This window comes from Neovison vison, chromosome 2, assembly GCF_020171115.1.
Source record: "Neovison vison isolate M4711 chromosome 2, ASM_NN_V1, whole genome shotgun sequence".
NCBI classification, from domain to species: Eukaryota; Metazoa; Chordata; class Mammalia; order Carnivora; family Mustelidae; genus Neogale; species Neogale vison.
In genome coordinates this window covers 31,541,818-31,555,178 of record NC_058092.1, presented here as the reverse complement: position 1 = coordinate 31,555,178, position 13,361 = coordinate 31,541,818, and the positions used below count along the sequence as shown (strand labels likewise).

The window sequence follows — 13,361 nt, the reverse complement described above, 5'->3', positions numbered from 1 at the left end:
AGCAGCAAAGGCCTTGCCTCCAAAGTTTGCTTGGGGGTGGGGGTAGGAGTGGAAGAGTATGGGGGATAAAAGGGTGAATTTATTAGCTGCCTTTTAGGAACAGCCCTAACACTTTTTCCTTTAACCAACAAGACTGGGCTGGGAGGAAACCATGTAACTTTAATGTGGATAGGATTTTAGAAAAGGGCTTTTTGACCAGCACTACTTCAATTATTTGTGATTTAAGCCCTTTTTAATTCTGATACTACTGGTACTCAAACACATGCCCAGTGATGGATGCAATTCTAGAAATAAAAATCAATTCTAGGTTTCAAAGCTGCAGTGAAGAAAAAGATGCAAAGGCAGAGATTGGCTAAAATCAGCAAAACCTCTATTGGGTCAGGTGTCAAGTGCCAGATTCTGTAAGTGGTCTGAAATGTGACTCACCAAGCCCAAGGTGCTCACCGGGGAATTTGCACCATCACTTTATGGAAGGAGCAGCTATTGGCTGAGATTTGGTATACTGAACATGCATAAGTGAACTTTCTTTTCTAAGACCAACAACAGAAACCCTCAACTATATGCCAAAGAAGGCAGTGGGGCCTTTTGGGAAAAGGTCACCAGCCTCCCCAGAATCCATTTTTATAACTACAGAAGGAAGAGCTTTATTATGATAGAATGTATACTGAAACACTGGATTTCTCCTCATAAACCCAACAAGCAGCTTGGGACCACTCACCTCTATAAACCTCCAACACCAATTTTTTTCTTTTCCCTTCCCACCTTAGGTAAAACATTTTCCATAAAGCCTCTACTAGAACTAACCCTGGACTGGAGGAGCTTTACAAGTCCAAATTATTAAAATCTCGCCCTAAAAAGACAGCAGGATATATTTACTGTTCTCATTTCTCATTCATGCAACTCAACTAAGAGTGAGTGTATGGGACCCACTACTGTGTAAAAGATGCAAATCTACTCTTACCTTTGAACAGATTATAGTTTAATTGTTAGAGACTGCCACAGAAAAATATTATAACCCTCTATGCTCTAGTAGGGTCGGGGTGTAAAATCCCACAGGGACAAGAAAGGAAATAACCCGCTGGGGGTGGAAGCAGGGGAGGGGCTGGAATGAACGAGAGGACTGGCAAATGCTCCGCAGAAGGGCTGACATCTGAACTGTCTAAGGGATGTTACAGAATTTGCTTGTTGGAAAAGTAGGAGAGTGTCATTCAGACAAAAGCAGAAGGACAGCAACACAAAAAACATGGCCATTTAAGTTTCAGATGTATGATCTTAGTACAGACAGAAGCAGCAGGAAAGAGAATGCTGGCTTGGGGCCAGACCCTAAAGGGATTTAAAAAAACATTTAACCACCGAAAACAATCACTGGTCTTCCTTCTTGTGTGGCAGATCACACAAAACGATGATGCTCAACAGAAATGCCAAGAGAATGCTGGGGATAATTCCTCTGGAAGACCTCCCAGGAGATACGCACAGCACAAGATTATGGCCACAAGGCCTAATAACTCGCTTGCAGGTGTAATGCTCACCCAGCTTGCTTATTTATGTATTTCCACACAACTGCTCTAAGATTTCTTCCTTTCTTTTTTTTAATAAGTCAGTCACAGAAAGACAAATACTATCACGATTTCATTCATACATAGAACTTTTTAAACAATATATTTTAAGACTTTGGGATTTTTTTTTTTTATTGATTTGAGGGAGAACACAAGAGGGGAGCAGGTCAGAAGAAGCAGCAGACTTCCCGATGAGCGGGGAGCCTAATCTGGGGCTCGATCCCGGAGTCTCTGGGATCATGACCTGAGCTAAATCACAGAGGTATAAAATGATACAGAAATTTACCAAAAACAAAAGACAAAAAAGAAACAAAACAAAACAACAACAAAAAACCTTGCTCTAAGTCTCCCCCTCAAAAACCTTTTCTTTCAGGAAACTTTCTCATGATCCCCAAACCCTGAGATCTCAAGGGGCAGCGTGAGAAAAGTGGATCTTCAGATATGTATGTGTGGTTCATTACTGCTGACAACAGCCCAGGCTTCCATAATCTCATCTGAGCTTTCCAGTCACGTGTAAGGGTTTACAGCAAGCTTACTGGAGAGGGCGGTGCTCTCACCAGCCATAGGTTGAGGTCCACTTAACTGCCTTTCAATTCAGTGACCCTTGTCATTGGCAACCATGCAAATGATGTGAATACCATTTAACTTCTGATGCTGATCCAAGTGGAAGAACAACTGAGACATACTTTTTTCCCCTGCCCTTGGGAGTGGTATCAGAAGGTGGAAGAACAGATTTTCTCTCAGAAAATTCTCATGCTCCTGACTGCAACCAAAGAACTACATTAAAAATGCGGCCATCTGAAACTGCCGAGTTTCAAGAAGTCTGAATTCACTCAATGAGAATCTGGAGCCAAGGAAAAGTCAATGGGTCTCAGGCTGCTCTAAAGAATATCCGGAGTTTCAAATAATGATGAGAAATCTTTTCCAGGCCTACCCAGTCAGGCACTCCAGCGAAGTCAAGATTCTGATCCTCTCCAAAGCAGTGATTCTCAACCTTGGCTGTCTGTTAGAAACACCTGGGGGATGCCTGGGTGGCTCAGTTGGTTAAGCAGCTGCCTTCGGCTCAGGTCATGATCCCAGCGTCCTGGGATCGAGTCCCACATCCGGCTCGTTGCTCAGCAGGGAGCCTGCTTCTCCCTCTGCCTCTGCCTGCCTCTCTGTCTGCCTGTGCTCGCTCTCTCCCCCTCTCTCTCTGACAAATAAATAAATAAAATCTTTAAAAAAAAAAAAAGAAAAGAAAAGAAACACCTGGGGAGCTTTTAAAAGGCAAGAGGACTGGGCTCTACCCCAGAGTAATTGAAACAGAAATTCTAGAAAGTGGAGTCTAGGCATCATGTGTTTTGAAAACTCTCCTGATGACTATGACCTACAGTGAGGATTGTTAAAGCCTTGCTACTCAAAGTGAGGTCCTTCCTTAGACCACCAATGCCATCACATGGAAACTGAAAAGAAATCCAGAATTTCAGGTTCCACTCCAAACGTACTAAATCAGAACCTGTACTCTAACAAGATTCCCATGTGACTGGCGCAGACAATAAACTTTAAGCAGCATGGCTCTACAGGAAGGGCTCAAACAGCAGAAGACCTCTTTTCTCAAAGTCCACCAACTTTCACCTCCAAGATTTTGTTTAAAGAGTTATCTGGCTTGACTGCAATGTTAGAAATGTCCTTGTCCAATCTGAAGGCACCAAAGAATGAAAAGATGTACCTGGCAATTAAAAGAAAGTGGCCTATGCATCAAATTACAGCTAAGCGAGGGCTGAAAGGGATGGAGGGAATATGGGGTGGATGAGATATTTTTCAAGACTCAGCACTGTCACCTCCCCACCTGCCCCCAAAAATACAAAGTTAGCTTTTTCTTCCCTGCTTTCATAGAGGTCTTCGGAGGAGTTAAACTCAATGCCAAGAAGTCTGTTAATTATTGTTCCCAGAGCTCTGCTGAGCAGGAACAGTATTTTGCACAATCATCCTAGTATACAATCATTTTGGTATGATTTTTAACCAACTTCGATCCCAGCTGAACGTGACCTGGATTTACGGATAATTACAATGCCTTTTAAGAGTGAGAAGAACGTAATGGCCAAGGGGAGATTAAAGATAAATTGCTTTTGCAAACCGACTGCAAAATGATTGAGGCCAGAGTTCCCAACACATCAAGAGATAGATCATCTAGCAAACTTCAGTTTGTTTCTTGGACAATCCTTGTCCCAGTCTTAGGGAGACCACAACACCTTATGGATATTCTCAGAAGTTTTATTTATGTTTGGACAGTCTAAACATATGAATTTTTTTAAAAATCTGTTAGACATTTTGAGATGTCAACCTAAGAGGCTCTGATATATCTGAGAAAGTCTGGTTTTAAGTGTTGCTGAGTTCTGGAAAGGGACAGGCTAAACGCGCAAATATCTGGCCACGTTACACAGGCCGAGGGGCAGTCAGAGAAACAGAGGCCTTTATAAGCCACAGGCAGAGGGAAAAACAAGAGTGTTACAAAGGGAAAGAGCACCCCAGCTTTCCTAGACAGCATTCTCACTCGAATTTGCTATTGATGTTGTTTCACACTAAAGCTGAGATGGAGGAGTCTGGTTCATTCAAATATTATCGTGCACCTATTACATGCCAACCTTTGTTCTCAGCATCTGACATAAGAGACCCCATGGTAGTGGTCTAGGAGTCTTCGTCAAAGGGAGAAAACCGTGGTCATCAACAGAAGAATCATTAAAGACAACTGTCCTCCCTGTGGGCCTTTCTCTTGATTCATAAAATGTGAACTAAAACTGAATCCCTCAAAACAACCCACTTGGAACGTCTGGCGGACTAGCTAGCTATCTAAATAATCAAAGTTGGTTAACGCCACAGTCCGTTTTTTTGGTAATCAAACCTGAACATTAAACCAAGTCGAATAAAAATCAGAGCCCAGAGTGTCAAAGAGATATCTGAATACCCACATGCATAACAGCATCATTCACTAAAGTCAAGAGGGGGAAGCAACCCAAATGCCCACTGACAGATGAATGGCTAAACCGAATGTGGTACATAAACACAGACAGGGCATACTAGCCAGCTTCAGAAGGGAGAGAAATCCTGCCACATGCCACAACATGGATGAACCCTGAAGACATGCTAAGTGAAACTAAGCCCGTCACAAAAGACAAATATTGTGTGATTCCACTCATGTGAGGTACTCAGAGTGGCCAAATTCAGAAACAGAAAGTAGTCACCAGGGGCTGGGGAGACGGAGAAAGGGTACTTGCTGTTTCAGAGGTATAGTGTTTCAGTTCTGCAAGATGAAAAAGTCCTAGGATTGGTTTCACAAGAATGTGAATATACCTGACACTACTGAACTGCACATTTTAATTAAAATTGTTAAGATGGTGCATTTGTTATATGTTTTTTACCTATCAAAACTTAAAATACAGAAAAGTTAAATGCTGAGCTGGAACCCCAAGACTTTATCTGGGCACTTGCCTGATCCTGGATTTTTGCTTCTACACTCAAGCTGGAGTGCAGACCTGTGGCACCAGCCTAACCCCACCACAGCCCAGGAGGGCGCTAGCTTTACGCCAGTCCAACTCCTACACTAAAACCTCAGCAGCCTAACTGTGAGATCATCCACTCAACATATGAACAAAATACCCTACTTTTTACTTAATGATTTCTTTTGCTCCTCTCTCTTACGTCTGAGGCAGTATAGAGAACCACCACCTTCACACTACAGAAACAATGACTTCTCAGTGGAAATTCATTGTGAACACAAGCCACTGTGAGAAACGCCAAGCCAAGTTCCGTTGCTGAAAATACCCCATATAAACAAACATGACCCACCAAGTACATCAAAATATGAATCTTTTTTTTTTTAATTCCCTACAGTCACTGGGGGCATTTACCATAATGAGAAGTTGTTTTATTTTATTTACTCATTACCTGTTTCTAGTTTATCTCCCCCACAGGAATGCATGTTCTTCGAGTGCAATGATCTTGTCCGTACAGCTTGCTACCGGATCCACAGTATCCAGCACAGCCACAGCAGGTGGATAGTAAGTATTTGTTGAGTAAACAAACTGACCTCCTATGGTTGAGGTTTAAAGGCCACTAGCTGGGGACGCCTGGGTGGCGCAGTTGGTTGGACGACTGCCTTCGGCTCAGGGCGTGATCCTGGAGGCCCCGGGATCGAGTCCCACATCAGGCTCCCAGCTCCATGGGGAGTCTGCTTCGCTCTCTGACCTTCTCCTCGCTCATGCTCTCTCTCACACTCTCTCTCTCTCAAATAAATAAAAATAAAATCTTTTATAAAAAAAATAAAAAATAAAAAAAAATAAAGGCCACTAGCTTTAAGAAAGTGCAACGTTAGTGCTACGTTAAGGAGTCCAGTGTCTGCTCTACCAGGATGCCTAATGCCTTCAGGGCAGGAATGACACATCTAAAACAGACAGATCCTTTGGTATTTGCTAAAATGGCAACAAATGAAACATTCTTCATTAAGGAAATAACATTACACTTTGAAAATATTCTAATTTTAACGCATCACGTCCTGCTACCACTGCCGTACCACTCTACTCCTACCCTCACTGTTCTACCCATATAGTAACCCCCAGCTACTCTGAACTTCCTGCTGGTCCTCAAAATGTAAGACCCTTCCCCCTGGGCCTCCAGGTCTTTAATGAATGTCATACTCTCTGCCTAAGATATACTTGCCTACCCTTCCAACTGGTGAATGCTTCTCTATTTCAATATCTAGAAAAATGTCCCTTCACTTAAAGCCTCCCTAACTCAACCAGGGAGAATTAAGTATTATGTCCTCTGTAATCCCAGAGCACTTTGACTTTTTACTGCTTCAGACTCATCACTGTGCCTGACTCAGTAAGTATTTAATAAATATTCACTGAATAAATGACTCTGATTGTAATTACTAGACTGCAAGCTCTGCAAGGGCCAGGGTAATATTTGATTCTTCTAAGTCAGTGGCTCTCAATGAGATGATTTTAGCCCTCAGGAGACATCTGCAATGTTCGGAGGTATTTTTGGTTGTCACAACTGGAGGAGGATTGCTACTAGCATCTAATGAGCCAGAGATGCTGCTAAACATCCTACAGTGCACAGGATAGACCCTCACAACAAAGAATTACCCAGCCTAAAATGCCAATAAAGCTGCTGTTGAGAAACCGTCATCTACGTGTATCCTTTAACACCCAGAAAGAGTGCCTGCTTCCAATAGATTTGTTGTTGAATAAACTGTTCAACAGTGTTTACCAGATTCTAGAAATTTGGCAGAGCCACTGAATTAGGACTGAAAAATGAGCTATAGCTGGTGAAGGAAGGTGAGAGCTCTGCTTTTCTGCATCTCTAAAAGATATGCCTCACATTAAGCTACTACCTCTGAGTCAAAGCATCCACTATCCACCCACATGCCTAAGGAAAGCCAGTAAGATATAAAAAAAATCCTTGTAGTCACCTCATCTAAGGTAAATTATATTTTCATGTTCCCACCCAGAGGTCAGGAATGAACTGTGCTTATGTGCTTGAGGTTAAAAATGTTTTACTCTAAGTACTGGGTTATGCATTTCACAGCTCTTTACACTCTGCAAGTTCCTCATTCTTTCTTACCACTGTTAAATTCCGGATTTCTTCCATGACACGAGGCCAGAAGGACTGTAGGCTTTGCTGGGCATCACTGCTGCTAGTACCACCAAATCCTCCTTCTGTGGACATTTTGACAACTGCAAACAAACACACACATGAGATAAATTAGAAGTAATACAGACTTTCTGTCCAGGTTATTTATATCCTTCCTTATGGCTGTTTTCACTAATTCATTTAATTTTTCAATCTGAGAAGGTATATAATCCTGCTGAAGAGGTTTTTTAACACAGACTTAATGTTAGCAAAAACATATGGAAAAAGTTTCCCCTTCTATCCAACTTATACTACCACAGAGACGATCAAGGAGCTCTAACTAGAAAACCTAAAATCACTAGAAATTTAAACTGAAATCTTTTTTTTTTTTTTAAGATTTTATTTATTTATTTGACAGGCAGAGATCACAAGTAGGCAGAGAGGCAGGCAGAGAGAGAGGAGGAAGCAGGCTCTCTGCTCAGCAGGGGCTGATGTGAGGCTTGATCCCAGGACCCTGGGTTCATGACCTGAGCCGAAGGCAGAGGCCTTAACCAACTGAGCCACCCAGGCGCCCCTAAACTAAAATCTTAATATGAATCAAGACCTTTTTAATGTCTTGTCTTAGGAGGAGACAAAAAGTGCACTTGGTTGGTGCTCTATCTGGTCCACAATTTTCAATGCCATTCCCTCCAATGTTTTTCTTCTAGTTCACCTTGGTTTCCTCCCACACTCCACGCCTTAACTTAAGGGTCCATTGCAATGACTAATACTGTAGAGAAATGTAAACCCAAGTCTTAAAGGAGCCCATTTTATTCTTTTGTTTAGATACTGTGGTCCCATTTCTTTGAGGCTACTGTGGATTATTATTTCTTCCACCTCAAGCTAATGTGCCTCAGAGGGCAAAGAAGCACTGAAGCTTTGGCCAATAATTGAGTGGGTAGCACCAAGTCTCTGAACTGAAACTACTTCCCAATTCTTTCCTTACCTGAACTTTTCTATCAGGAACAAAGCCAAAGCATACCATCAACAGAAAAGCTAAAGCATACCATCAACGGAAAAGCCAAAGCATACCATCAATGGAAAGCTTTAAAGGTGGTTGAAAAATACTGAGGAAGATGAATAAGGATCCCTGTACCAGTTTTAGCTGAAGATAATATTGCAGTTTTATAAGATTTACAGGGGGAAAGTAAAAACTCCAGGTGGCTGAAATGCTTATCCGACAAATACTTAAATGGAAGAAAACAGTTTAATTAAACACAAAGAATAAGAAACTTAGTGAGGTCTTAAGAATTTCTATTCTGGGAAATTATTTAAAAAGGTAACAGGGGCGCCTGGGTGGCTCAGTGGGTTAAAGCCTCTGCCTTCAGCTCAGGTCATGATCCCAGGGTCCTGGGATCGAGCCCCGCATCGCATCATCGCATCATCGGGCTCTCTGCTCAGCAGGGAGCCTGCTTCCCCCTCTCTGCTTGCCTCTCTGCCTACTTGTGATTTCTGTCAAATAAATACATAAAATCTTAAAAATAAATAAATAAACACATAAATAAGGTAAATAAATAAAGAAAGAAATGAAAATAAAAAGGTTTAACATGCCAGTGACAAGATGGTGGCAGAGAGCTATGTAAATCATTAAGAACCAATTCTGAAGGGCTGAGAGAAAAGCACCAAAGTCAGGCGTCACATGACTAAACCTGTTCCTTTCCAGACCCCATGCTGGGCAGATCGCTCTCCGTCAGCAGAGTGGAATGAAGACTGATAAATCTAGGTTTAGACTGAAATTGATGATTCCCTCTTAAATGTTTGCCTGGGACTGTCCAAGAATGCTCTATTTTTTTTTTCTTTTTTTTTCCTTCTAAAGGAAATGAGGAGAGGAAAGAGATGGAAGGGAAACAAGAGTACAAATCTTCAAAGCAGATTTCACCCTGGTGTAATGACATTAGTGGGTGATGATGTAATGGGAAAAGATTTGGAGCCAATTTCTGGTGCTGGAGGCCAACAAGCAGCTCTATACATCAACAGAAACTCTTAAGTACTAGGAAGCAATATGATCTTGGAGTTGGAGGGGTGAAGAATGTTGAAGCACAGTTGAAATGACTAGATAAAATCTTCAGTCCTCAATAACCAAGTATGGTCCTCTCAACTCAGCTCCCATGACATTTTCATTCATCACCGTATGCACAGGGCCTATACGCTATTCTCTTAGATACACTGAGAACAAAGTAATCTTTGAAATCTAAAATCAAAGTAATCTAAAGAAGTTTATTTTTAACAGATACTTACAAGGTACTGATGACAACAAAGAGAGGCTCTGACCTTTAATTTTTATTTTTTTTAACTATTTTATCTACTTATTTGAGAGAAAGAACATAAGCTGGGTGAGGGGCAGAGGGAAAAGTAGACTTTCCACTGAGCAGAGAGCCCATGCAGGGCTCGATCTTGGGACTCAGGGATCATACATGATGTAAGTTGAAGGCAGATGCTTAACCGACTGAGCCACCCGGGCTCCCCTAGACTCTAACCTTTTAAAATGGAGCAAACAAAACACTTTTTCTAGAAATAAAAATAAATACCAAAAACTTTAAAAAAGAATTTAACCTTTTATTGTATGGATCCATGGACGGGCCTAATCTTAGCAAAATTTGCCACACGAGCTGCTATAGTCAAGGGAGGAAGATGCACACCGCGCCATGGCCAGTGTGGGATCTTTGCACGCTTGCTAATGATGGACAGTTCAGTCTGAATGAGATTTAGAAAGCTGGTAGCAAGCTTTGGTTGTCTTCTAATCTGTTCCCACAAACATTACGAAGGCACACAATTCAAGAAGCTCCTTTAAATTTTATCCATGGACAGTCTGCTTTTAAAGTTTGAGCTATCCCAACTAAGGCTGTGCTGGTGTGATCAGTTCCCAAATGTCTGTGCAGTCATTAGATCATGAATCAGTCTGGCTGGTGCAGAGCTACACATTGTTGGGAATGAGGGTTAGGTACAAAAGAGAAGTTAGCAAGTCTTTCTTTCTGGAACTGAGAAATGTATTAAATTTTTAAAAATTTCTAACTTCAGAGGCCCATCTGCATTAGAAAATCACAAATGGATAATAGCAAAATATACAAGTCAATAATAATGTCCTTTGTATTTTATTACATCATTAACGTTTAGGACTTAAAAAAAGACATCAAGAGCCACGGAGGCTCACCCCTCTAAAAACATTCTCACAGCTCTATTCCAACCTCTGCCAACCCCCACAATCCCATCCCAAGTGGTCACTCAGCTTCAATATGAGCATCTCCCTCCCTGGTTCTGAGAAACTGGCTTACTGGTAAGGTGCTCTTTTCCATCTTTGGACAGCTCTGACTGTTCTTTATACTGTTATATTTGCTAAGTTCCATTTGAGCTCTGGATTTAGAGTTACAGTCCTTATGATTTTTCCATACAGAAACCTCTTTTTATAAATTCCTGACTTCAAAAATAAAGGTATCCTCATCAGAAACAGAGGATCTTCTCACAAGGAACATGATTTCTAGCATCTTTGCATAGAGATGTTTAGTAAGGTAATTCTTTCAATACCTCTTGAAAGAATGTAAATTGTTACTATAAATTCCTAGAAAAGGTTGACTACTTTTATTAGAAGGTTTTCCTTGGGGCACCTAGGTGGCTCATGTCATGATCTCATGGTTGTGGGATTGAGCCCCACTTTGAGCTCTGCACTTACTGGGGGGTCTGCTTGTGGATTCTCTCCTTCTCCCTCTGCCCCTCACCCAGCTCTCTCTCTCCAAAATAAATAAATCTTAAAAAAATTTTTTTTCCTCAAAGCGGATTCAGTCATTACATGGAGCTTTTAAAAATTAGACCAAATCTAGGGGCACCTGGGTGGCTCAGTGGGTTAAAGCCTCTGCCTTCAGCTCAGGTCGTGATCCCAGGGTCATGGGATCGAGCCCTGCATCAGGCTCTCTGCTCAGCGGGGAGCCTGCTTCCCTTCCTCTCTCTCTGCCTGCTTCTCTGCCTACTTGTGATCTCTATCAAATAAATAAATAAATAAATAAAATCTTTAAAAAAAATTAGACCAAATCTCAAACAAAAGATTTTATAAAAACCAATTGGTGTTCTCAGTATTTTCTGGGGCACAGGATTTAAATAATAAAACCTAATCAGCAAACAAATTTTGCTCACTAAACCACCCAACAAGCAAAAAAATATAAGCCAACCTTAGTTAATCTTATCACTTCTTACTTTAGTAATTAAATACATTAATTATAACTAAGTTGATTTTGCTACAGAAACAGCCTATTCATAACATCTACAGTCTATGGAAAACGTGCCAGATCCATTTTCTAGGGTAACGAGAAGGTACGTATTTAAAAGTAAGAAAGACTAATATTTCTGGATCCCTTTTTTTGGTGGGGGTGGGGGGAGAGTGCACGTTCACAAGCATGAGTGGGGGGGTGCTGAGGGAGAGGGAAAAGCAGACTCCAGGACAAGCCCAGGGCTCAACACTGGCACTCGATCCCAGGACCCTAAGATCATGACCTGAGCCAAAGTCAGATGCTCAACCAAATGAACCAGTCAGGCACCTCCAGGATCCTCTTCACTCCATGTTAAATCGCTATCTCTACCACAGGACAAAGCTATTTATATACAGTTGACAACAAAACTGCCTTAAGACCAAGCGCTTCGCTTTAGATCACTCAGGAAACATGCAGCAGAGGAGCACCTGGATGGTTTAGTCAGTTAAGCATCCTACTCTTGATCTCAGCTCAGGTCTTGATCTCAAGATTCTAAGTTCAAGCTCCGCACTGGGCAAGGAGCCTACTTTAAACAAACACAATGACGACGACAAAAACAGGTGACTTAGGGGGCACCTGAGTGGCACAGTTGGTTAACCATCTGACACCTGGTTTTGGCTCAGGCCATGATCTCAGGGTTGTGAGACAAAGCTCTGTGTCAGCCTCCGTGCTCAGCAGAGTTTGCTTGAGATCCTCCCTCCCTCTCCCTCCCCCCTCCGTCCCCACTCGTGCTCTCTCTCTAAATAAGCAAATCTTTGAAAAAAGAAAAAAAAAAACACGCAGCATAGGATTTCCCACATTTCATTATATTAGATTTATCATTCATGTTCATTAATTATTTCATAATACTTCAATAAGATGTCTGTTTAACTCTTTAATAAAGATGTGAGGATCAGATGAAGTATTGAATGATTATTGCCAGAAATAATCTCAACTCCCAATATTTATTAATCTATCTGCTTTTAAAAACAGTCTGCTTTCCAAAACCAGAAGGAAATAATCAAAGTCCCTCACAAAAAGGCTGTTTCTCCAACGCTCAACTCAACTGCCATCCATCTAAAAGTCTTCTCTAAACATCCCGATCCAAACATGATCGCTCCTTCCTATGAACTTCAGAGCCCTTGATCTGTTCTGCCCTCACCACATTATCTTGTTTGATCATTATTTATGTGCATGCCTTATCATATTTCTCCTTCTGGTTTATAAGCTCCTTGTGAACAGGACCTGAAAATGATTCATCTCTGGATTTCTCACAGCATCTAGCACACAGTCTGACTGATTACTCCTGAATGAATGGGCAAGAGAGTTGCTGGGTATGGCCCTTCTGAGAAAAAGAGGTCTCTTGGAAAGGCTGGCACAGACTTAATGGGATTGCCTGAACAACCAAAGGAAGTGGTTATACAAGCTATTCTGGGAAGCTCAGAATAAATGAGGTTCTCTCTGGGCCTTTAAAATAAGAAGGACAGGGGCACCTGGGGGGCTCAGTGGGTTAAGCCCTGCCCTCGGCTCAGGTCATGATCTCAGGGTCCTGGGATCAAACCCCGCATTGGGCTCCCTGCTCGGTGGAGAACCTGCTTCCCCCTCTTTCTCTGCCTGCCTTTCTGCCTACTTGTGATCTCTGTCTCAGATAAAATTTTTTTTAAAGATTTTATTTATTTTTTTTTTCAGAGAGAGAGAGAGAGAGAGCGAGCATAGGCAGAAAGAGGGGCAGGCAGAGTTAGAGGGAGAAGCAGGCTCCCCGCCGAGCAAGGAGCCCAATGTGTGACTCGATCCCGGGATGCTGGGATCATGACCTGAGCTGAAGGCAGCTGCTTAACCAACTGAGCCACCCAGGCGTCGCCTGTCAAATAAATTTTTTTTTTAAAAGATTTTATTTATTTATTTGACAGAGAGAGATCACAAGTAGGCAGAGAGG

The 13,361-nt window shown here is 41.9% G+C and overlaps 1 protein-coding gene across 7 annotated transcripts in view; it reads right to left on the bottom strand.

Annotated features, from left to right (window-relative positions):
- Positions 1–13,361, bottom strand: part of NFYC (nuclear transcription factor Y subunit gamma) — a 68,934-nt gene that overhangs the window by 22,688 nt on the left and 32,885 nt on the right. For all 7 annotated transcript variants that reach the window (XM_044237940.1, XM_044237945.1, XM_044237943.1 and 4 more), the window contains exon 2: positions 7,161–7,273. In XM_044237940.1, the coding sequence (XP_044093875.1) occupies positions 7,161–7,265 (105 nt within the window). In that variant the 5' untranslated portion in view covers positions 7,266–7,273. The remainder of the gene's footprint in view (positions 1–7,160; positions 7,274–13,361) is intronic.